The 26,814-nt window shown below is 42.4% G+C and overlaps 1 protein-coding gene across 1 annotated transcript; it reads left to right on the forward strand.

Annotated features, from left to right (window-relative positions):
* The first annotated feature begins 302 nt into the window (after window positions 1-302).
* LOC123123762 (zinc finger MYND domain-containing protein 15) lies at window positions 303-7,907 on the forward strand. The gene is made up of 12 exons (XM_044544363.1): window positions 303-629; window positions 1,361-1,471; window positions 2,270-2,383; window positions 2,626-2,744; window positions 3,626-3,672; window positions 3,756-3,856; window positions 4,664-4,751; window positions 5,496-5,604; window positions 6,733-6,889; window positions 7,013-7,084; window positions 7,403-7,516; window positions 7,618-7,907. The coding sequence occupies exons 2-12, from the start codon at window positions 1,367-1,369 to the stop codon at window positions 7,708-7,710; spliced, it is 1,119 nt and encodes a 372-aa protein (XP_044400298.1). The 5' UTR covers window positions 303-629; window positions 1,361-1,366; the 3' UTR covers window positions 7,711-7,907.
* Window positions 7,908-26,814: the final 18,907 nt, after the last annotated feature.

Here is a 26,814-nt window from a genome sequence, read left to right on the forward strand (position 1 = left end):
GAAAGTAAAGCAGTATTTTCAGAGTATCGATTTTGTTTCTTTTGCCATGACTTTCACAAATGTGATTTCATGATGAAACTTTGCAAGCTTTTAGAACATTTGTCAAAGTTTGCCATAAGAAAATTTCAGATTTTCTTGAACATTTTTAGAATATTTTTCGAATTTAAGCTCGGGTGCAAAAACTTCACGTCTCCTATTGTTGGTATTTTTTCTGTAGCTTCATCCTGATCTGTCCGTTGATTCTCGATCGGACGGTTTAGAGAGGGGGCATGTCACTGTTACTGTCTCAGCCCGAACAGGCCAGCCGCAAACCGAGCGACAGCGAGACAGAGAAAACTAGGGATCCGCCGCCGCCGCCGCCGCCTCGCCCGCCACCCGTCCGTGCGTCGCCGCTCTACCCCCGGTCCACCCGTTCGACCGTCGCCGCCCACTCCGCCCGCCGTCGGTGCCCTCCGAGCTCCTCCCCTCCCGGTCATCGCCCGCCGGCCGGCCGTGCCCAAAAGCGCCTCACAGAATCACTGGTCAGCGCGTGGTCTTCCTCCACCTCCACCTCACAGCCCGCCGTCTTCCGCCCCAAGGACGACGAGATCTCCCTCCTCACCGTCAACATCACCACAGGCTTCAGCCCCGTAAGACATTTCCCTCTCCCCATCCTCCCCTACTTCCCCGTGTCTTTTTGGATGCTGGGCTTGAATTGTTCTGAAGAAATGTTGCTTAAGGTCCAGGCTTATTAGCTACAGTACATTCTTGACGCAAACCAGAAATTTTACTTAACAAACTGCAAAGCAGGTTAAAGTTACATACATTATCTTCTCAAATAAAATACTACTAAGTTGTTTTTTCTTCAACTGGAAACAACAAACTAGGCAGAAATTTGTAACATGCTTATGGTTGGTAGGATGCCAGCAGGGTTGAGAATTACTACCTTTGTTTCTAAATATAAGACGTTTTGGGAGTTGGAATTGAACTGCCAAAACGTCTTATATTTAGGAACAGAGGTAGTAGTAATTTAGTATGCATAGTTGGCAGGGTGCAGATTTTGCGTTCTTGCAATAGTGTAGTACTGAACACAGTTTCCAGCTTAATAATCACCAGTCACCTGCGCATACAGTACAGGGCACAGGGTGCTTAAATCACTACTCCAGAAAAAAAAAAATCTAACTTGGTCAGTTCACAACTTCACATGGTACTTAGGATTGAGCAACCAGCAATATTAAATAAACAGAACAGACACCAGCCAGCAGCCACTACCACTAGCACCCGGGAGAAAAAATGCAGTGACTGTGCAGCTTTATTGTGGGCCGGAGCCGTCTTTGTCACTCCTAGAAGAGTTCACCTTCCCTTCTTTTTTCTTTGTCAGACGATAATGGAGTGTGCAGCGAAGGGGATAGTGGAGGATCCATGCGCCAGCGGCGCCAACCGGCGGTGCGGCAGCTGCGGGGCCGTAGCCTACTGCTCGAAAGACCACCAGGTAGCACCTATCCCTTTATCTTCCGTTCCGTTACAATTTATTTAGTTCTTGAAATTTGGGGGGAGGGTTTGCAAGTTCGAGTGGGTGCTCTAGCTCCAAGAATGAATGGCATGTCATTAGCACTCTGAATAGAGAAATATGGCTAAGGAATGGGCACATTTGGACTCGTGTCTACGTGAGCTTTGTAAGCATTGAGGTTTTTGTGCTTCTAGATTGATTTTTCTTTGGTGGTTTTAGATTGAGGAATGTACTACAAATTAGTTGATCATGCAACCTTTCGGTGAAAATATTGCTAGAAATGGGTTCACTTGATTCTTGGAGGCTCACAGGTACATTAGGATTGAGTTACATCGTTGTAAATTTGTGATGGTCGTTGTTTTAAATAAGCCATAAACACAAGGCGGGAATCATCAGGCATCAGGAGATATCAAACTGCAGACAAGTGTTTTTGTTCACTTTGCATTTTGAAAGGAGTATTTCTCCTATATTCGCTTAAGCTTGAGCCTTTCAGGATGGTTGGGGTGTTTGATAGACTTCATGTTGAAAAGGGTTGGTAGGCTATGCATCATGCGGTAGAAATGGAGGGCTATTTGATAACCATCAACAGCAGTTTGATTCTTTGACAGAGGTAGCAGAATTATACTAGGAAACGCGACTTTAGGGGCCATGTAGCACTATCGACAGGGTCAGTGGAGTTTATAGCAGTGTACTAGGAAATAAATTCTTCTATAATTGTATCACTTGTCATTCTCCTTTTACATATATTTTTCATGCATTAATTTGGCAATCCCTTTTCAGTTCATACATTGGAAAGTTCATAAAGAAGAATGTGCAAGGCTTGCAACACAAATGAGTCGCATTGATATGCTCAGCCAATTTCCGTTCACATTCTCCGTCGAACCTCATGCTCTGGTACTTCCTGTCTTCAAAATAGTGATATTCCGTTTCTCTGTAATTTTTCATTTTTCTTGTGCCTGAAGTTTTTCATGGTCCTACCTTAGATTCTTGAAATGATTTTGTACCATTGCCTTCATTCATGTTCTGCACTTAACTCACCTGGCCTTCTAAGTTACCTTTTTATGCAAATTAAAGAGCTTGTGTTTCCTCATTGCTTTGTAATGTCTTGTTTTCTCACACACATTTATTAATTTTAGAATCATACAAAACGAAGTATGAGGTGCTTATTTTTGGAGTCAATGAAAGTTCACCTGAAAGGACTCTGGAAATCAGGATGCATGTGTGGCCCAGATATTGCTTCTGTCAAGGACCTGAGGTTTGTAAAAGAAAATAGCATAATGACGTACTAGTCTATTCAAGAAAACTCAATGAGCATTGTGTCTCGTTGTATTGATGATTAGAAAACTGTACATGCCTTAGAGAAGATCAGCCGAACAACTGAAAGAAAGAGCAAAATGAACACACTAAGAAATGCTCAGTGTGCCAGTGGCAGAAGAGCAGCCCTGGAATGGTCTTGTCAATTAATAAACATAATAATGAACTCTATTGTTTGTTGAGGAGGCACTCTTAGCCATCCAGTTTGATATTCTATATGATATCATGTTATCAATGTATGATCTTCCATGTATTGGGAACGCTATTAGTTAAGTCTAAAGATCTTATGGCTATCTTTTTTGGGAACTCACTTCTCCTATTAAGCTATTATGGTCGGAGCAGGAGGGAATTCCTGTGATCTATATACTTATTTTGAATGTTTGAACTGATACAGTTCGACTGGCTGATGGTAGTGATTTTTCTGCTAATTTTTTTGGAAGTTGTTTTATAGAGTCTTGTGTTCATCTTCATATTTTTCGCTTAACTTCATATATGGCATCAAAAGAGTTTTGTAATGGCCTATGAGGGTGCGGGTAACTTTTTTGTATAATGATGAATTGCTTTTGTATCTCAACTTTTTATGTAGTCAATTCTATCACTTTTTTCATCCTATAGATCAAACTTGAATAATTTCGAGTCTTTCTACATGCTCTCTTTTTCTGGTCATTAGGAATCAGTCTTCACCATTTCCATGTGGGTATAAATGTCTCAGTGGCTAATTAGTTTTTAAACAAACTATTTACATGGCTTAAAATTGTTATTTCTTTATTCCATCGTTACTGTCTGATAATTTGACTTTGTATTGTTCTGCATAATGTACAGCATAACAACTGAATGGAACATGGAAAGCTCACTTTGCCCATGTACAGGTGCATCTCTGGATTTGGTGAGGTTGCTGGAAATGTGTTTATTTCACTGTAATTAAAAATATCACATTTTTTGTGAACCATAGAGCCTGAAAATCCTGTGCCCGCACCCCTGGCAAGCTGGGAAGACTACTTTCAGTGGAGATCCCTTCCTTTACATTCACCTGTGGCAGTTTTACTTCACTGGGTATGTGCAATATAATATCTTATGATATACTTCCTCCATCCCAAAATAAGTGACATGGTTTTAGTTCAAATTATTTTTGTACGGAGGGAGTATTAGTTTTCAGAAATGGTACTCTTTAAATATCCTGTCACTCATTATGTCATCTGGTGGGTTTGATTTTGTTAATAAGAACACATGGGGTATGAGGTATTCTGTTTGAACATATTAGGAGGGCAAAATAAAGGTCCAAACTAAGGAGAGACAACTGGTTACAGAACTCCTTAACAAACAAAGAAACATACACAAAAACACATCCACTGCCTAAAACAAGATACTATTCTGGTTACTGTTTGTGGGTTTGAACCATTTACCCTAAATGTGCTAGAATTGATGATTGCATGGGTGAACAAGTATGTGTCTGCAGAAACAAAATAAGGTGTACCAAATTCTCATGTGAATGGAGCGATAATTTCAGAATTTGTGTTGGTCAGTGCATTGTTAATACAATGGTTGTATATAGGATATGTGCGAAAGGTTTTATTTACATTGAGATAATCCATCTTGATGTCATCATGTAGCATGAAACTTGGAATGTCTTGGATAGTATCAATTTCATTAATTATAAGTGGTCTGATACTGAGCAATGTTAATTGCGAAGTGAGTAAAGGGAGGAATTGAAGTTAAGGGGGGCACAGTTTATTTTATATAGCATTTTTCAGACAGGGAGATGCTGCTGTTTTAGTATAGTGTACAGTTGCGGCCCCATTTTGTCTTACTGTGCAATCTCATTATGGGCCAGTGTTCACAGCACTTGCTTCAATTTTGCAGCCACTTACTCTATATCATTGCCTTCAACTATCTCGCATCCAAACCTCAAGATATGATGGGCATGACACTCTGCACATTCACTATTTAGGTAAAATCTGTTATGTCCAGCTCTCTGACATGTAGAGTGCTTGCATGCATCTGTGTAAGTCCGGTTGTTCCATGGTAGCCAGCTGCTTCAGTGGTTCCTGCTAGCGTCATTCTTTATTGGGCCAAGCTGGTTTAAAATGCCTTTGAGGTTCACTCTATGCTAGGGCTAGTTGTGGATGATTGCATTTTTTGCAAAGGCTTGAAGTGTTGGTAAACTTCTTAATGTCTGCTGAAATTTATTTCAGAAGTATAAGTATCTCCTGGTATTATCATTTGTTTCATTGACTACATTCGCCCCACATTGTATTGGTTGTACAGGATTATCACTAAATATTTGGGCACAAGTACATGCCATTAAGTAGTAAGCAATATTGTACTTAATTCATGGCAGGAACTTTCTTAGGCTGTTATTGTGCAGATTGCAGCAAACGTTGAAAGCTTTGTAGGCTGTTCAATGAGACAAAATTTCTATACTCCTTCTCTTCCGTAAAAGCAAGAACAAAATTCACAGTGTTATAACTTACAATATCTTCGAAACTTTGAATGCAAATAGTGTATCTTAGCTTGTCTTTGGTTACTACTCAACAACACAACAATCAAGTTTTAATTATGTCATGGTTCCAATTTTACCACAACTTGCCATAGGAGAAATATCTTTGTTTAAGTACTGTATAGCTCTTTCAACCAGATAGCAGGCACTGATGTTTTGCTTTCTTCATGCACATTATCTACTAAATATCTGAAGGACCTGAGAAAGAGTTGCTTCAGCTTGCGGTGTTTGCAGAACTACGTGCACTATTTCCAGGTGTCCACCTTCGCATTGAACTTGTGGGGCCAGCAGTTCCAAGATCCAGGCTAGCCACCGAAGCTGATTTTTTATTTTAATGTTTGATATTTCCTTGTGTTTGCCTGACAACTTTATATATATATATACTTACTTTTTCCCCATCAATATTTTATCGTTCCTTTATTTATCAGAGCTAAATAGAAATCTGCCTCCAGTTAGTCATCTTAAATAGAAAAGGTTGAACACTAACCTAGACTCTGGAAATAATTTAGGGGGTGTCATGTTCAGAATTCTTGTTTATGTTGCCTGATCGCATTATTCGTTTGTGCAAACTTGATTCACTTCTGTTTTTTTCCATAGTCAGAGGATATAACTGTCTTGCTTGTGTGCAATCCAACCTCGAAATCTATTCACAGCTATATGGGAGAACAATCTTTCACCTTTAGATTTAACCATTTAGACATATGTGGAATGAATGCAATATTGTCTAATACAAGGAAATAGTATGATGACGTCCATAGAAGATGGTGCTACATCTTTTAACTTAAAGCAGAAGATGAGGCATTAAATTCCTTTAAGATCAATAAGGTTGAGGTAGAGAACCAATTAGATAAGAAAATCAAATGCTTAAGGTCGACTAGAGGAGGAGAATACATCTCCATGTGTTCTCTGAATTCTGTTTGGTCAAGTGTGCCAGCATGTGAATGGCGAAAACTGGGACCTGGGACCTAAAATGGGTGCCGTGTGATAAGGATTCTGGGCAGTGCTGTGCTCCACACAACTACTCAGGTCTCCGATTGTTGTCGCCTCTCCTTTGCATATGGCCGATCGCCGTGACCTCTCCTCTGTCTATGTACAAAAGCATGTCCGACTCTCCATCTGTTGCATTGCAAGTACATGTTGTGATTTGTTATTTCATGTGTGATCAGATTGCCAGTTGACTCATATCGAATTTAGTCTATCCAAGTTTTAAGTCGATGATACACGCAATACTAGCCTTCATATGTTTGATAGTGGTAGAAATCTTGTAGATCTAACATTGATGTTCAGTATGTTGCCTGTTTTCAGAATTATTTTAGTGGTAGCCTTATTTTCAACAGGTATTACATATACAGTTATTTCCAAATACTGAGTAGTATAATTGGTTTGGAGTACCTGCTCTTTTTTGTGATTTTGATATGATGGCTGCTTACAGGGATGGTGAAGTTGTAAATATTTCCAGCTATCCAAATTGTTCTGGTGAGAGCTGCCATTGTAGATCTTCTATTGCCTCTGAGAACTTGAATTGCAGTGAGGTGACACTGAAAATATGGAAAGGACTCTATCATGAGAGATATGGTGATATAGTAAAGGTTCTCTCAACAGTAACTCTTGACTTATTTAAAAGGGAAAATGTGAAGTTCCCTGTCAGTTTGACAGTCAAGTATTTTCATGTATGGCTGACTTCCCCCTACTAATAATTTGTTTCTTGGTAGGATTCAAATCCTCATCTTATACTTGCCCCAAATGCGGGTGTAGCTGCTTATCCTAGTTGGATGCCAACTATTGTAAGTATTGAATGCATAATAAACAAGTTATTTTCATACTGTAGCATGCATTTATGACTTCAACTGTTTGATCCTATGTTGTTGTATCCTCCCTCCTTTTGTCTAGTACTTCAAGTTATAACTTCAATTGATGATTTCAAAGTAAAAATGCATGCAGTCAATTGATATCTCTTGTTTCTGTAATACTCCATCAGCTACATGATTCATGGAAGCATGTTTTGGCATTTCACATATACACTGCCTCAGCTATATTTGTAAGAGGCTTTTCATTTTAAGAAGTCGGTGCTAATTATCATTTGTATTCTATTTCGTTTCAAGGAAATGATTAGGGGAATTGGAGTTCCTGCAATCTTTACCGACTTTTGCGAAGAAGCTGCTCATCTGGCCTCTTGCTGCATAAGCTCCATAACTGGCCAACCCCTGGGACTCCCTGTATGTCCAATATATGCTCAGTCTTTCGTTATCTCTTTTGCTGTTGCATTATGGAGCGCCGATCAAACTGACACCTTCATCATCTGTCATTTCTCGTCCAGATACAGGTAAATCCTTTCAGGCAGCCGATTGCAGAGAACAATAGTGCGCTATACATACCATGCTACTCGAATGGTTTTGTTTTTGGAATGTAAATAGCCATTTTAGCCCCCTTTTTATCATCAGAAAATATTCAGACGTTCATATGTGGAGGTATGACAATGTAACTTTTCATACTTATAGAGCAAGATAGTACAAACTATGTTTTACATGGATGATATTTCTCTTGGTTGTTTCCGGTCTGTATGTGTTCAAAAACATGTGCGTTTAAGATGCACTCATCAAATCATCAGTTCGTACGCCTCCCTGTTGGTGCAGTTGTGCAATTTGCTTCTTGCAAAACTATCCCATGCTGGACCTGGATAGTTATTTGCTGAATTTGTGGGAATGTGGTAATGCTAGTGTTGCATACGAGTCAGTTCATGTGGTGATTCCTCTGTTCTACAACAAATTTCGGCAATTTAGTTATTTAGAAGGCCCTGGCGTTGCATTCTGATGTGCTCAAGACCTCTTGTGGATGAGAACTGACTTGAATTAATGTGGAAACAGCGGCGATGCTTTTTGTCTATGCCGTTCTTCGAACTAAAACAACCTCAGGCAATTTTTGAAGTTACAACCGGCAGAATTCTTGTCGTCTGAATGATGAAAACACGGTGTTTGATGAATGATGACACTAAACCATTGTCACAATCCAACGAACTTGTCGACAATGCCTCTGATAAGTAGAAGGACGTCTGCAAACGCCATCATCACCGGCATCGACCCCCATCAAAGATCAAGCTTGATGCCGTTGAGGAACAAAGATCATCTAGGCACAGGACCATGATGCTGCTTGATCCAGTCGGACACGAGAAGAGGCAGCTAGGCATACATACATATATATAAATAAAGATAAATAAGTCCGTGTTGATCTCTCGAGTATATCAAGCTGATCAAAACCATTAAAGAATTAATGATAAAGGGGCCGTTATCGGCACTTAACAATCTACTCCATCCGTTCCTAAATATTTGTGTTTCTAGAGATTTCAACAAGTGACTACATGCGGAGCAAAATGAGTGAATCTATACTCTAAAATATGTCTATATACATCTGTATGTGGTAGTCCATTTGAAATCTCTAAAAAGACAAATATTTAGAAACGGTGGGAGTAATTAGGATCATTCTAGTGTTTCTTTAGATCGTTTTCGGCAAAATTATACTCGTCTTACCTCCATCATCTTAATCACGACCTCCTTAAACGGTGAATTTATTATGCAGGTTCGGTCATTGCGGCGGGTGCATGATTCAAACCAACGATTCAATGGAGCCGATTCAATGCGGTTGGTACAGTTTGCTTCTTGGATGTGTTCTTGTTCCACCTCAATCCGTACATTTAGGAGTGATAACCAGACATCCCGTCAGAACATACACAAATCATGTGGGCACAAGTGGGATCCCCCACTTAAATGCACTCGCGATTGGAAATATCACACTTCAAACGTTTGAAGGATACAGAACGGAGGATAGTATTACACTTCAAGGTTGTATACAAATAGGATCCCAGTAACGCAATTTAAGTGGGATGGGCTAGTTAGTCCCACTCAGTTATGAGACTCATACATGCATGTCTAGAAGTTACAGTGTTTTTATCCCCTAAAAAAACAAGTTACAGTATTTTTGGATTGGGGGAGGGGGGCAAAGGTCCCCTAGCCACAATGAAGCTCTGCAACATCTCTAATATTCTTTATGCCATGGGAACCGGCTACTCTACCGTGCTGTTAAGCACGGCACCCTGTCGTGCCTCCTTGGAGTGCTCCTCTACGGCGCACTCAGCGCCATACGTGGGATTCGAACCCACATGGCATTATCGATACACTTTGCTATAGAACCATTGTACCACGACAACTTTGTTGTGTTCTGTTCGAAAACAAATCTATTTGACCCATGTTATAGTTGCAGTATAAATTATTTGGAAAAAAGAAACAAAAATTGACAAAATTTTAAAAGGTTCATGGATTTTGAAAAAAGAGTTCACAGATTTTCAAAAGAAATGTTCACGAAAATAAAAAAATATGTTAATAAATTTTCTAAAAAATCATGGTTTCAAAAAAGTTCACTGGATTTGAAAAAAGTTCATCGATTTTTGTAAACAAAAGTTCACGAATTTGAAAAACGTTCACCAGATTTTGAAAAAAATTCACGGATTTGAGAGAAACATCACACCGTTCTACTAAAAAAACATATTAATTGCCTAGAAAACATTAATGAATTAACTATAATTAATACAATACATGGCTAACGAAAATAAACTCATTTGAGAAAAACATTTTTACTAAATCTCAGTCTTATTTTACATGGAGCGGAACATGTCCTTTTCCTATTTTCTATTTGTTATTTTGATCGGTTCGATTGGTACTTCTGTTTTTGTTTTTGTGTGCTTTTAAATAATACTGTGAAACAAAAATGAACTCATTTCAGAAAAATTGTTTTGCTAATCTCAGTCTTATTTTGCGCAAAGCGGAATATGTCCTTTCTATTTATTATTTTGACCAGTTTGATTGGTACCTTTATTTTTATGTGTGTTGGTTTTATTTTTACCACGTTCGTCGACCACACAAAACTACAATTGCATGCCAACAGATCGTGCGCAACTGCAGTCGCACGTCCGTGCATGGGCGTGCAACTACAGTTGCATGTCCATCGATCGCATTTAACTATAGTTAAAGATCGTCGTGTTGTATCCCTTTGGTCGCCACTGGGTTGCGGCTAGTGCTCGGTTGTGGACGTGCGCTTTGCCGCACTGCTCTTCTATGTGCGACCTGTTTTTCCATTTTTCTTTATTATTGGTTGATAGTTGATCTTTGTTGAGTCTTTCCTTTTCTTAGTCTTGTTAAGCTAGGCGTTCCTCATGCTTGACAACTTTGTTTTTTAGTGAATTTTGAAGTGGAGTGATTGTTTTTCTTTCTTTTTTTTGCGGGGTGTGGAGTGATTGTTTTAGAGCAACTCTAGCAGACCCCGCATCCTGTCCCGACCTGCAAAACAACTGCCAAAATATGTTGGGGAACGCAGTATTTTAAAAAATTTCCTACGATCACGCAAGATCTATCTAGGAGATGCATAGCAACGAGCGGGGAGAGTGTGTCCACGTACCCTCGTAGACTGAAAGCGGAAGCGTTAAGTAACGCGGTTGATGTAGTCGAACGTCTTCGCGATCCAACCGATCAAGTACCGAACGCACGACACCTCCGCGATCTGCACACGTTCAGCTCGGTGACGCCCCTCGTACTCTTGATCCAGCAGAGGCCGAGGGAGATTTTCGTCAGCACGACGGCGTGATAACGATGATGATGAAGTTACCGACGCAGGGCTTCGCCTAAGCACTACAACGATATGATCGAGGTGGAAATCTGTGGAGGGGGGCACCGCACACGGCTAAACAATCAACTTGTGTGTCTATGGGGTGCCCCCCTCCCCCGTATATAAAGGAGTGGAGGAGGGGGAGGGCCGGCCTCATGGGGCGTGCCCAAGGGGGGATTCCTACTCCTAGTAGGAGTAGGTTTCCCCCCTTCCCTAGTTGGAGTAGGAGAAGAAGGAAGAGGGAGAGGGAGAGCCCCCCCCCCCCCCCCCAATTCGGATTGGGCTTGGGGGTGCGCGCCTCCCACTTGGCCGCCTCCTCCTCTCTCCCACCATGGCCCATTAAGGCCCATTAACACCCCCCGGGGGGGGGTCCGATAACCCCCCGGTACTCCACAAAATGCCCGAACTCATCCGAAACCTTTCCGGTGTCCAAACATAGCCTTCCAATATATCAATCTTTATGTCTCGACCATTTCGAGACTCCTCGTCATGTCCGTGATCACATCCGGGACTCCGAACTACCTTCGGTACATCAAAACACATAAACTCATAATATCGATCGTCATCGAGCGTTAAGCGTGCGGACCCTACGGGTTTGAGAACTATGTAGACATGACCGAGACTCATCTCCGGTCAATAACCAATAGCGTAACCTGGATGCTCATATTGGTTCCTACATATTCTATGAAGATCTTTATCGGTCAAACCGCATAACAACATACGTTGTTCCCTTTGTCATCGGTATGTTACTTGCCCGAGATTCGATCATCGGTATCATCATACCTAGTTCAATCTCGTTACCGGCAAGTCTCTTTACTCACTCCGTAATGCATCATCCCGTAACTAACTCATTAGTTACATTGCTTGCAAGGCTTATAGTGATGTGCATTACCGAGTGGGCCCAGAGATACCTCTCCGACAATCGGAGTGACAAATCCTAATCTCGATCTATGCCAACTCAACAAACACCATCGGAGACACCTGTAGAGCATCTTTATAATCACCCAGTTACGTTGTGACGTTTGATAGCACACTAAGTGTTCCCAAGTATTCGGAAGTTGCATAATCTCAGTCATAGGAACATGTATAAGTTATGAAGAAAGCAATAGCAATAAACTAAACGATCATAGTGCTAAGCTAACGGATGGGTCAAGTCAATCACATCATTCTCTAATGATGTGATCCCGTTCATCAAATGAAAATTCTTGTCCATGGCTAGGAAACTTAACCATTTTTTATTAACGAGCTCGTCAAGTAGAGGCATACTAATGACACTCTGTTTGTCTATGTATTCACACATGTACTAAGTTTCCGGTTAATACAATTCTAGCATGAATAATAAACATTTATCATGATATAAGGAAATATAAATAACAACTTTATTATTGCCTCTAGGGCATATTTCCTTCAGTCTCCCACTTGCACTAGAGTCAATAATCTAGATTACATTGTAATGATTCTAACACCCATGGAGTCTTGGTGTTGATTATGTTTTGCTTGTGAAAGAGGCTTAGTCAACGGGTCTGCAACATTCAGACCCGTATGTATTTTGCAAATCTCTATGTCTCCCTCCTTGACTTGATCGTGGATGGAATTGAAGCGTCTCTTGATGTGCTTGGTTCTCTTGTGAAATCTGGATTCCTTTGCCAAGGCAATTGCACCAGTATTATCAAAAAAGATTTTCATTGGACCCGATGCACTAGGTATGACACCTAGATCGGATATGAACTCCTTCATCCAGACTCCTTCATTTGCTGCTTCCGAAGCAGCTATGTACTCCCCTTCACACGTAGATCCCGCCACGACGCTCTGCTTGGAACTGCACCAACTGACAGCTCCACCATTCAATAAAAATACGTATCCGGTTTGTGACTTAGAGTCATCCGGATCAGTGTCAAAGCTTGCATCGACGTAACCGTTTACGACGAGCTCTTTGTCACCTCCATAAACGAGAAACATATCCTTAGTCCTTTTCAGGTATTTCAGGATGTTCTTGACCGCTGTCCAGTGATCCACTCCTGGATTACTTTGGTACCTCCCTGCTAAACTAATAGCAAGGCACACATCAGGTTTGGTACACATCATTGCATACATGATAGAACCTATGGCTGAAGCATAGGGAATGACTTTCATTTTCTCTCTATCTTCTGCAATGGTCGGGCATTGAGTCTTGCTCAACTTCACTCCTTATAACACATGCAAGAACCCTTTCTTTGCTTGATCCATTTTGAACTTCTTCAAAACTTTATCAAGGTATGTGCTTTGTGAAAGTCCAATTAAGCGTCTTGATCTATATCTATAGATCTTGGTGCCTAATATATAAGCAGCTTCACCGAGGTCTTTCATTGAAAAATTCCTATTCAAGTATCCTTTTATGCTATTTAGAAATTCAGTATCATTTCCGATCAACAATATGTCATCCACATATAACATCAGAAATGCTACAGAGCTCCCACTCACTTTCTTGTAAATACATGCTTCTCCAAAAGTCTGTATAAAACCATATGCTTTGATCACACTATCAAAGCGTATATTCCAACTCCGAGAGGCTTGCACCAGTCCATAAATGGATCGCTGGAGCTTGCACACTTTGTTAGCACCTTTTGGATCAACAAAACCTTCCGGTTGCATCATATACAACTCTTCTTTAAGATATCCATTAAGGAATGCAGTTTTTGACATTCATTTGCCAAATTTCATAATCATAAAATGCGGCAATTGCTAACATGATTCGGACGGACTTAAGCATCGCTACGGGTGAGAAGGTCTCATCGTAGTCAACTCCTTGAACTTGTCGAAAATCTTTCGCAACAAGTCGAGCTTTGTAGACAGTAATGTTACCATCAGCGTCAGTCTTCTTCTTGAAGATCCATTTATTCTCTATGGCTTGCTGATCATCGGGCAAGTCAACCAAAGTCCATACTTTGTTCTCGTACATGAATCCCATCTCAGATTTCATGGCCTCAAGCCATTTCACGGAATCTGGGCTCATCATCGCTTCCTCATAGTTCGTAGGTTCGTCATGGTCAAGTAACATGACTTCCAGAACAGGATTAACGTACCACTCTGGTACGAATCTTACTCTGGTTGACCTACGAGGTTCGGTAGTAACTTGATCAGAAGTTTCATGATAATCATCATTAGCTTCCTCACTTAATGGTGTAGGAATCACTGGAACTGATTTCTGTGATGAACTACTTTCTAATAAGGGAGCAGGTACAGTTACCTCATCAAGTTCTACTTTCCTCCCACTCACTTCTTTCGAGAGAAACTCCTTCTCTAGAAAGGATCCATTCTTAGCAACGAATATCTTGCCTTCGGATCTGTGATAGAAGGTGTACCCAACAGTCTCCTTTGGGTATCCTATGAAGACACATTTCTCCGATTTGGGTTCGAGCTTATCAGGTTGAAGTTTTTTCACATAAGCCTCACAGCCCCAAACTTTAAGAAATGACAATTTGGGTTTCTTGCCAAACCACAGTTCATATGGTGTCGTCTCAACGGATTTAGATGATGCTCTATTGAACGTGAATGCAGCTGTCTCTAAAGCATAACCCCAAAACGATAGCGGTAAATCAGTAAGAGACATCATAGATCGCACCATATCTAATAGAGTACGATTACGACGTTCGGACACACCATTATGTTGTGGTGTTCTGGGTGGCGTGAGTTGCGAAACTATTCCGCATTGTTTCAAATGAAGACCAAACTCATAACTCAAATATTCTCCTCCACAATCAGATCATAGAAACTTTATTTTCTTGTTACGATGATTTTCCACTTCACTCTGAAATTCTTTGAACTTTTCAAATGTTTCAGACTTATGTTTCATTAAGTAGATATACCCATATCTGCTCAAATCATCTGTGAAGGTCAGAAAATAATGATACCCGCCGCGAGCATCAACACTCATCGGACCACATACATCAGTATGTATTATTTCCAACAAGTCTGTTGCTTGCTCCATTGTTCCGGAGAACGGAGTCTTAGTCATCTTGCCCATGAGGCATGGTTCACAAGCATCCAGTGATTCATAATCAAGTGATTCCAAAAGCTCATCTGCATGGAGTTTCTTCATGCGCTTTACACCAATATGACTTAAACGGCAGTGCCACAAATAAGTTGCACTATCATTATTAAACTTATATCTTTTGGCTTCAATACTATGAGTATGTGTATCACTACTATCAAGATTTAGTAAAAATAGACCACTCATCAAGGGTGCATGACCATAAAAAAATATTATTCATATAAATAGAACAATCTGTTGGGGAACGTAGTAATTTCAAAAAAATTCCTATGCACACGCAAGATCATGGTGATGCATCGCAACGAGAGGGGAGAGTGTTGTCCACGTACCCTCATAGACCGAAAAGTGGAAGCGTTAGAACAACACGGTTGATGTAGTCGTACGTCTTCACGATCCGACCGATCCAAGTACCGAACGCATGGCACCTCCGAGTTCAGCACACGTTCAGCTCGGTGACGTCCCACGAACTCTGATCCAGCAGAGCTTCGAGGGAGAGTTCCGTCAGCACGACGGCGTGATGACGGTGACGATGATGCTAAGGGCTTCACCTAAGCACCGCTACGATATGACCGAGGTGGATTATGGTGGAGGGGGCACCGCACACGGCTAAAAGATCAACTGATCAACTTGTGTGTCATGGGGTCCCCCCTGCCCCCGTATATAAAGGAGCAAGGGGGGAGGCCGGCTGGCCCTAGCAGGGCGCGCCAAGAGGAGGAGTCCTCCTCCTAGTGGGAGTAGGACTCCCCTTTCCTAGTCCCACTAGGAGGGGGAAGGAAGGAGTGGGAGAGGGGAAAGGCAAGGGGGGCGCCGCCCCCTTCCTTGTCCTATTCGGACTCAAGGGGAGGGGCGCGTGGCCTACCCTGGCCGGCCTCTCTCTCTCTCTCTCTCTCCACTTGACCATTTCGAGACTCCTCGTCATGTCCGTGATCATATCCGGGACTCCGAACTACCTTCGGTTCATCAAAACACATAAACTCATATTACCGATCGTCACCAAACATTAAGCGTGCGGACCCTACGGGTTCGAGAACTATGTATACATGACCGAGACACGTCTCCGGTCAATAACCAATAGCGGAACCTGGATGCTCATATTGGCTCCTACATATTCTATGAAGATCTTTATCGGTCAAACCGCATAACAACATACGTTGTTCCCTTTGTCATCGGTATGTTATTTGCCCGAGATTCGATCGTCGGTATCTCAATACCTAGTTCAATCTCGTTACCGGCAAGTCTCTTTACTCGTTATGTAAAGCATCATCCCCCAACTAACTCATTAGTCACATTGCTTGCAAGGCTTATAGTGATGTGCATTACCGAGAGGGCCCAGAGATACCTCTCTAACAATCGGAGTGACAAATCCTAATCTTGATCTATGCCAACTCAACAAGTACCATCGGAGACACCTGTAGAGCACCTTTATAATCACCCAGTTACGTTGTGACGTTTGGTAGCACACAAAGTGTTCCTCCGGTATTCGGGAGTTGCATAATCTCATAGTCATAGGAACATGTATAAGTCATGAAGAAAGCAATAGCAATATACTAAACGATCGAATGCTAAGCTAACGGAATGGGTCAAGTCAATCACATCATTCTCTAATGATGTGATCCCATTAATCAAATGACAACTCATGTTTATGGCTAGGAAACTTAACCATCTTTGATTCAACGAGCTAGTCAAGTAGAGGCATACTAGTGACACTTTGTTTGTCTATGTATTCACACATGTACTAAGTTTCCAGTTAATACAATTCTAGCATGAATAATAAACATTTATCATGATATAAGGAAATATAAATAACAACTTTATTATTGCCTCTAGGGCATATTTTCTTCAGTCTCCCACTTGCACTAGAGTCAATAATCTAGTTCACATCGCCATGTGATTTAACACCAATAGTTCACATCACCATGTGATTAATATCCATAGTTCACATCGCCATGTGGCCAACACTCAAAGGGTTTACTAGAGTCAGTAATCTAGTTCACATCGCCATGTGACTAACACCCAAAGAGTACTAAGGTGTGATCATGTTTTGCTTGTGAGAGAAGTTTAGTCAACGGGTCTGCCAAATTCAGATCCGTATGTATTTTGCAAATTTTGATGTCAACAATGCTATGCACGGAGCTACTCTAGCTAATTGCTCCCACTTTCAATATGTATCCAGATTGAGACTTAGAGTCATCTGGATCAGTGTCAAAACTTGCATCGATGTAACCCTTTACGACGAACCTTTTGTCACCTCCATAATCGAGAAACATATCCTTATTCCACTAAGGATAATTTTGACCACTGTCCAGTGATCTACTCCTAGATCACTATTGTACTCCATTGCCAAACTCAGTGTAGGGTATACAATAGACCTGGTACACAACATGGCATACGTTATAGAACCTATGGCTGAGGCATAGGGAATGACTTTCATTCTCTTTCTATCTTCTGCCGTGGTCGGGCTTTGAGTCTTAATCAATTTCACACCTTGTAACACAGGCAAGAACTCTTTCTTTGACTGTTCCATTTTGAACTACTTCAAAATCTTGTCAAGGTATGTACTCATTGAAAAAACTAATCAAGCGTCTTGATCTATCTCTATAGATCTTGATGCTCAATATGTAAGCAGCTACACCGAGGTCTTTCTTTGAAAAACTCCTTTCAAATACTCCTTTATGCTTTCCAGAAAATTCTACATTATTTCCGATCAACAATATGTCATTCACATATACTTATCAGAAATTATGTAGTGCTCCCACTCACTTTCTTGTAAATACATGCTTTACCGCAAGCCTGTATAAAACTATATGCTTTGATCAACTCATCAAAGCATATATTCCAACTCCGAGATGCTTGCACCAGTCCATAGATGGATCGCTGGAGCTTGCACATTTTGTTAGCACCTTTAGGATCGACAAAACCTTCTGGTTGCATCATATACAACTCTTCTTTAAGAAATCCATTAAAGAATGTAGTTTTGACATCCATTTGCCAGATTTCATAAAATGTGGCAATTTGCTAACATGATTCGGACAGACTTAAGCATCGCTACGAGTGAGAAAAACTCATCGTAGTCAACACCTTGAACTTTGTCAAAAACCTTTTTCGACAAGTCTAGCTTTGTAGATAGTAACACTACTATCAGTGTCCGTCTTCCTCTTGAAGATCCATTTATTTTCTATGGCTTGCCGATCATCGGGCAAGTCAACCAAAGTCCACACTTTGTTCTCATACATGGATCCCATCTTAGATTTCATGGCCTCAAGCCATTTCGCGGAATCTGGGCTCATCATCGCTTCCTCATAGTTCGTAGGTTCGTCATGGTCAAGTAACATGACCTCTAGAACAGGATTACCTTACCACTCTGGTGCGGATCTCACTCTGGTTGACCTACAAGGTTCGGTAGTAACTTGATCTGAAGTTACATGATCATCATTAGCTTCCTCACTAATTGGTGTAGGAGTCACAGGAACAGATTTCTGTGATGAACTACTTTCCAACAAGGGAGCAGGTACATTTACCTCATCAAGTTCTACTTTCCTCCCACTCACTTCTTTCGAGAGAAACTCCTTCTCTAGAAAGGATCCATTCTTAGCAACGAATGTCTTGCCTTCGGATCTGTGATAGAAGGTGTACCCAACTGTCTCCTTTGGGTATCCTATGAAGACACATTTCTCAGATTTGGGTTTGAGCTTATCAGGATGAAACTTTTTCACATAAGCATTGCAACACCAAACTTTAAGAAACGACAACTTTGGTTTCTTGCCAAACCACAGTTCATATGGTGTCGTCTCAACGGATTTAGATGGTGCCCTATTTAACGTGAATGCAGTTGTCTCTAATGCATAAGCCCAAAACGATAGTGATAAATGTTGGGGATCGTAGCAGAAATTTAAAATTTTCTACGCATCACCAAGATCAATCTATGGAGTTTACTAGCAATGAGAGGGGAGGAGTGCATCTACATACCCTTGTAGATCGCGAGCGGAAGCGTTCAAGAGAACGGGGTTGATGGATTCGTACTCGTCGTGATCCAAATCACCGATGATCCAAGCGCCGAACGGACGGCACCTCCGCGTTCAACACACGTACGGTTGGGAGAGACGTCTCCTCCTTCTTGATCCAGCAAGGGGGAAGGAGAAGTTGATGGAGATCCAGCAGCACGACGGCGTGGTGGTGGAAGTAGCGGGGATCTCGGCAAGGCTTCGCCAAGCTCAGCGAGAGGGAGAGGTGTTACGGGGGGAGAGGGAGGCGCCAGGGGCTTCGGTGTGCAGCCCTCCCTCCCCCCTCTTTAAATAGGGGGCCCTGGGGGGCGGCCCCTTAGAGATCCAATCTCAAGGGGGGCGGCGGCCAAGGGGGGGAACTTGCCCCCCAAGTCAGGTGGGGCGCCCCCCACCCCCAGGGTTTCCAACCCTAGGCGCAGGGGGAGGCCCATGGGGGGCGCACCAGCCCACCAGGGGCTGGTTCCCTTCCCACTTCAGCCCATGGGGCCCTTTGGGATAGGTGGCCCCACCCGATGGACCCCCGGGACCCTTTCGGTGGTCCCGGTACAATACCGGTGACCCCCGAAACTTTCCCGATGGCCGAAACTGGACTTCCTATATAAAAATCTTTACCTCCGAACCATTCCGGAACTCCTCGTGATGTCTGGGATCTCATCCGGGACTCCGAACAACTTTCGGGTTACCGCATACTAATATCTCTACAACCCTAGCGTCACCGAACCTTAAGTGTGTAGACCCTACGGGTTCGGGAGACACGCAGACATGACCGAGACGACTCTCCGGTCAATAACCAGCAGCGGGATCTGGATACCCATGTTGGCTCCCACATGCTCCTCGATGATCTCATCGGATGAACCACGATGTCGAGGATTCAATCAATCCCGTATACAATTCCCTTTGTCTATCGGTATGTTACTTGCCCGAGATTCGATCGTCGGTATCCCAATACCTCGTTCAATCTCGTTACCGGCAAGTCACTTTACTCGTTCCGTAATGCATGATCCCGTGACTAACTACTTAGTCACATTGAGCTCATTATGATGATGCATTACCGAGTGGGCCAGAGATACCTCTCCGTCATACGGAGTGACAAATCCCAGTCTCGATTCGTGCCAACCCAACAGACACTTTCGGAGATACCTGTAGTGCACCTTTATAGCCACCCAGTTACGTTGTGACGTTTGGTACACCCAAAGCATTCCTACGTTATCCGGGAGTTGCACAATCTCATGGTCTAAGGAAATGATACTTGACATTAGAAAAGCTCTTAGCAAACGAACTACACGATCTTGTGCTATGCTTAGGATTGGGTCTTGTCCATCACATCATTCTCCTAATGATGTGATCCCGTTATCAATGACATCCAATGTCCATGGTCAGGAAACCATAACCATCTATTGATCAACGAGCTAGTCAACTAGAGGCTTACTAGGGACATGTTGTGGTCTATGTATTCACACATGTATTACGGTTTCTAGTTAATACAATTATAGCATGAACAATAGAAAATTATCATGAACAAGGAAATACAATAATAACCATTTTATTATTGCCTCTAGGGCATATTTCCAACAGTCTCCCACTTGCACTAGAGTCAATAATCTAGTTCACATCACTATGTGATTGTAATGAATCCAACACCCATGGGGTTTGTTCATATCTCGCTTGTGAGAGAGGTTACTAGTCAAAGGGTCTGAACCTTTCAGATCCGTGTGTGCTTTACAAATCTCTACGTCACCTTGTAGATGCAGCTACCACGCGCTACTTGGAACTATTCCAAATAGCTGCTCTACTATACGAATCCGGTTTACTACTCAGAGTCATCCGGATTAGTGTCAAATTTTGCATCGACGTAACCCTTTACGACAAACTCCTTTTCCACCTCCATAATCGAGAAAATTCCTTAGTCCACTAGATACTAAGGATAAGTTCGACCGCTGTCACGTGATCCCTTCCTGGATCACTATTGTACCCCTTGACTAACTCATGGCAAGGCACACTTCAGGTGCGGTACACAGCATAGCATACTGTAGAGCCTACGTCTAAAGCATAGGGGACGACCTTCGTCCTTTCTCTCTCTTCTGCCGTGGTCAGGTCTTGAGTCTTACTCAATACTCACACCTTGTAACACAGCCAAGAACTCCGTCTTTGCTGATCTATTTTGAACTCCTTCAAAATCTTGTCACGGTATGTATTCATTTGAAAGTACTATTAAGCGTTTTTGATCTATCCTTATAGATCTTGATGCTCAATGTTCAAGTAGCTTAATCCAGGTTTTCCATTGAAAAACACTTTTCAAATAACCCTATATGCTTTCCAGAAATTCTACATCATTTCTGATCAACAATATGTTAACAACATATACTCATCAAAAATTTTGTAGTGCTCCCACTCACTTCTTTGGAAATACAAGTTTCTCATAAACTTTATATAAACCCAAAATCTTTGATCATCTCATCAAAGCGTACATTCCAACTCCGAGATGCTTACTCCAGTCCTTAAAGGATTGCTGGGGCTTTGCATACTTGTTAGCATCTTTCAGGATTGACAAAACCTTCTGGTTGTATCACATACAACCTTTCCTCAAGAAAATCGTCGAGGAAACAATGTTTTGACATCCTATCTGCAAGATTTCATAAATAATGCAGTAACTGCTAATATAATTCCAACAGACTCTTAGCATCGCTATGAGTGAGAAAATCTCATCGTAGTCAACTCCTTGAACTTGTCGGAAAACATCTTAACGACAAGTCAAGCTTTCTTAATGGTGATACTTACCATCATTGTCTGTCTTCCCTTTTAAAATCCATCTGCACCCAATAGCCTTACGACCATCAAGTAGTTCTTCCAAAGTCTATACTTTGTTTTCATACATGGATCCTCTCGGTTTTATGGCCTCAAGCCATTCGTCGGAATCCGGGCCCACCATCGCTTCTCCATAGCTCGTAGGTTCATTGTTGTCTAGCAACATGACTTCCAAGACAGGATTACGTACCACTCTGAAGTAGTACGCATCCTTGTCGTCCTACGAGGTTTGGTAGTGACTTGATCCGAAGTTTCATGATCACTATCATAAGCTTCCACTTCAATTGGTGTAGGTGCCACAGGAACAACTTCCTGTGCCCTGCTACACACTAGTTGAAGTCATGGTTCAATAACCTCATCAAGTCTCCACCATCCTCCCACTCAATTCTTTCGAGAGAAACTTTTCCTGAGAAAGGACCCGTTTCTAGAAACAATCACTTTGCTTCCGGATCTGAAATCGGAGGTATACCCAACTGTTTTGGGTATTCTATGAAGATGCATTTATCCGCTTTGGGTTCGAGCTTATCAGCCTGAAACTTTTCCACATAAGCGTCGCAGCCCCAAACTTTTAAGAAACGACAGCTTAGATTTCTCTAAACCATAGTTCATACGGTGTCGTCTCAACGGAATTTCGTGGTGTCCTATTTAAAGTGAATGCGGTTGTCTCTAATGCCTAGCCCATAAACGATAGTGGTAATTCGATAAGAGACATCATGGTATGCACCATATCCAATAGGGTGCAGTTATGATGTTCGGACACACCATCACACTATGGTGTTCCAGGCGGTATTAGTTGTGAAACAATTTCCACAATGTCTTAATTGTGTGCCAAACTCGTAACTCAGAAATTCATCTCTATGATCATATCACAGACATTTTATCCTCTTGTCACGACGATGTTCAACTTCACTCTGAAATTACTTGAACCTTTCAATAATTCAGACTTGTGTTTCATCAAGTAAATACACTCAGCATCTACTCAAATCATCTGTGAAGTAAGAAGATAACGATATCCACTGCATGCCTCGGCACTCATTGGACTGCGCACATCAAAATGTATTACTTCCAACAAGTTGCTTTCTTGTTCCATCTTACTGAAAACGAGGCCTTTCAGTCATCTTGCCCATGTGGTATGATTTGCATGTCTCAAGTGATTCAAAATCAAGTGAGTCCAAACGATCCATCTGTATGGACTTTCTTCATGCATATATACTAATAGACATGGTTCGCATGTCTCAATCTTTTCAAAAACGAGTGAGTCCAAAGATCCATCAACATGGAGCTTCTTCATGCGTTTTATACCAATATGACTCAAGTGGCAGTGCCACAAGTATGTAGTACTATCATTACTATCTTATATCTTTTGGCATGAACATGTGTATCACTACGATCGAGATTCAATAAACCATTCATATTAGGTGCAAGACCATTGAAGGTATTATTCAAATAGACAGAGTAACCATTATTCTCCTTAAATGAATAACCCTATTTGCGATAAACATAATCCAATCATGTCTATGCTCAACGCAAACACCAAATAACAATTATTTAGGTTTAACACCAATCTCGATGGTAGAGGGAGCATGCGATGCTTGATCACATCAACCTTGGAAACACTTTCAACACATATCGTCATCTCACCTTTAGCTAGTCTCCGTTTATTCCGTAGCCTTTTATTTCGAGTTACCAACACTTAGCAACCGAACTGGTATCTAATACCCTGGTGCTACTAGGAGTACTAGTAAAGTACACATTAATATAATGTATATCCAATATACTTCTGTCGACCTTGCCTACCTTCTCATCTACCAAATATCTAGGGTAGTTCTGCTTCAGTGACCGTTCCCCTCATTACAGAAGCACTGAGTCTCGGGTTTGGGTTCAACCTTGGGTTTCTTCACTAGAGCAGCAACTGATTTGCCATTTCATGAAGTATCCCTTGTTGCCCGTGCCCTTCTTGAAACTAGTGGTTTTACTAACCATCAACAATTGATGCTCCTACTTGATTTCTACTTTCGTGGTGTCAAACATCGCGAGTTGCTCAAGGATCATCATGTCTATCCCTGATATGTTATAGTTCATCACGAAGCTCTAATATCTTGGTGGCAGTGACTTTGGAGAACCATCACTATCTCATCTGGAAGATTAACTCCCACTCGATTCAAGCGATTGTAGTACTCAGACAATCTGAGCACATGCTCAACGGTTGAGCTTTTCTCCCTTAGTTTGCAGGCTTAAGAAACTTGTCAGAGGTCTCATACCTCTTGACGTGGGCACTAGTCTGAAATCCCAATTTCAGTCTTTGGAACATCTCATATGTTCTGCAACGTTTCAAAAATGTCTTTGGTGCCACAATTTTAAACCGTTAGCATCACACACTGAACTATCACGTAGTCATCAAAACATGTATGTCAGATGTTTCGCAACATCTACAGACGACGCTCGAGGTTCAGCACACCGAGCGGTGCATTAAGGACATAAGCCTTCTGTGCAGCAATGAGGACAATCCTCAGTTTACGGACCCAGTCCGCATAATTGCTACTATCAACTTTCAACTAAATTTTCTCTAGGAACATATCTTTAGTAGAACTAAAGCGTAAGCTACGACATAATTTGCAAAGACCTTTTGACTATGTTCATGATAATTAAGTTCATCTAATCAAATTATTTAAGGAACTCCCACTCAGATAGACATCCCTCTAGTCATCTAAGTGATACATGATCCGAGTCAACTAGGCCGTGTCCGATCATCACGTGAGACGGACTAGTCATCATCGGTGAACATCTCCATGTTGATCGTATCTTCTATACGACTCATGTTCGACCTTTCGGTCTCTTGTGTTCCGAGGCCATGTCTATACATGCTAGGCTCGTCAAGTAAACCTAAGTGTTTCGCATGTGTAAATCTGGCTTACACCCGTTGTATGCGAATGTTAGAATCTATCACACCCGATCATCACGTGGTGCTTCGAAACAACGATCCTTCGCAACGGTGCACAGTTAGGGGGAACACATTCTTGAAATTTTAGAGAGGGATCATCTTATTTATGCTACCTTCGTTCTAAGAAAATAAGATGTAAACATGACAAACATCACATGCAAATCATAAAGGGACATGATATGGCCAATATCATCTTGCGCCTTTGATCTCCATCTTCGTGGCGCGGCATGATCACCTTCGTCACCGGCATGACACCATGATCTCCATCATCATGATGTCCATCATCGTGTCTTCATGAAGTTGTCTCGCCAACTATTACTTCTACTACTATGGCTAACGGTTAGCAATAAGGTAAAGTAATTACATGGCGATTTTCATTGACACGCAGGTCATACAATAAATTAAGACAACTCCTATGGCTCCTGCCGGTTGTCATACTCATCGACATGCAAGTCGTGATTCCTATTACAAGAACGTGATCAATCTCATACATCACATATATCATTCATCACATCCTTTTGGCCATATCACATCACATAGCATACCCTGCAAAAACAAGTTAGACGTCCTCTAATTGTTGTTGCATGTTTTACGTGGCTGCTATGGATTTCTAGAAAGAACGTTTCTTACCTACGCAAAAACCACAACGGTGATATGCCTATTGCTATTTACCCTTCATAAGGACCCTCTTCATCGAATCCAATCCGACTAAAGTGGGAGAGACAGACACCCGCTAGCCACCTTATGCATCAAGTGCATGTCAGTCGGTGGAACCTGTCTCACGTAAGAGTACGTGTAAGGTCGGTCCGGGCCGCTTCATCCGACAATGCCGCCGAATCAAGATAAGAGTAGTAACGGCAAGCAAATTGAACAAATCATCGCCCACAACTACTTTGTGTTCTACTCGTGCACAGAATCTACGCATAGAGCTAGCTCATGATGCCACTGTTGGGGATCGTAGCAGAAATTTAAAATTTTCTACGCATCACCAAGATCAATCTATGGAGTTTACTAGCAACAAGAGGGGAGGAGTGCATCTACATACCCTTGTAGATCGCGAGCGGAAGCGTTCAAGAGAACGGGGTTGATGGAGTCGTACTCGTCGTGATCCAAATCACCGATGATCCAAGCGCCGAACGGACCGCACCTCCGCGTTCAACACACGTACGGTTGGGAGAGATGTCTCCTCCTTCTTGATCCAACAAGGGGGAAGGATAAGTTGATGGAGATCCAGCAGCACGACGGCGTGGTGGTGGAAGTAGCGGGGATCTCGGCAGGGCTTCGCCAAGCTCAGCGAGAGGGAGAGGTGTTACGGGGGGAGAGGGAGGCGCCAGGGGCTTTGGTGTGCAGCCCTCCCTCCCCCCTCTTTATATAGGGGGCCCTGGGGGGCGCCGGCCCCTTAGAGATCCAATCTCAAGGGGGCGGCGGCCAAGGGGGGGAACTTGCCCCCCAAGTCAGGTGGGGCGCCCCCCACCCCCAGGGTTTCCAACCCTAGGCGCAGGGGGAGGCCCATGGGGGGCGCACCAGCCCACCAGGGGCTGGTTCCCTTCCCACTTCAGCCCATGGGGCCCTTCGGGATAGGTGGCCCCACCCGGTGGACCCCCGGGACCCTTCCGGTGGTCCCGGTACAATACCGGTGACCCCCGAAACTTTCCCGGTGGCCGAAACTGGACTTCCTATATACAAATCTTTACCTCCGGAGCATTCCGGAACTCCTCGTGATGTCCGGGATCTCATCCGGGACTCCGAACAACTTTCGGGTTACCGCATACTAATATCTCTACAACCCTAGCGTCACCGAACCTTAAGTGTGTAGACCCTACGGGTTTGGCAGACACGCAGACATGACCGAGACGACTCTCCGATCAATAACCAATAGCGGGATCTGGATACCCATGTTGGCTCCCACATGCTCCTCGATGATCTCATTGGATGAACCACGATGTCGAGGATTCAATCAATCCCGTATACAATTCCCTTTGTCTATCGGTATGTTACTTGCCCGAGATTCGATCGTCGGTATCCCAATACCTCGTTCAATCTCGTTACCGGCAAGTCACTTTACTCGTTCCGTAATGCATGATC

The sequence above is a fragment of the Triticum aestivum genome, chromosome 5D (genome assembly GCF_018294505.1).
Source record: "Triticum aestivum cultivar Chinese Spring chromosome 5D, IWGSC CS RefSeq v2.1, whole genome shotgun sequence".
NCBI classification, from domain to species: domain Eukaryota; kingdom Viridiplantae; phylum Streptophyta; class Magnoliopsida; order Poales; family Poaceae; genus Triticum; species Triticum aestivum.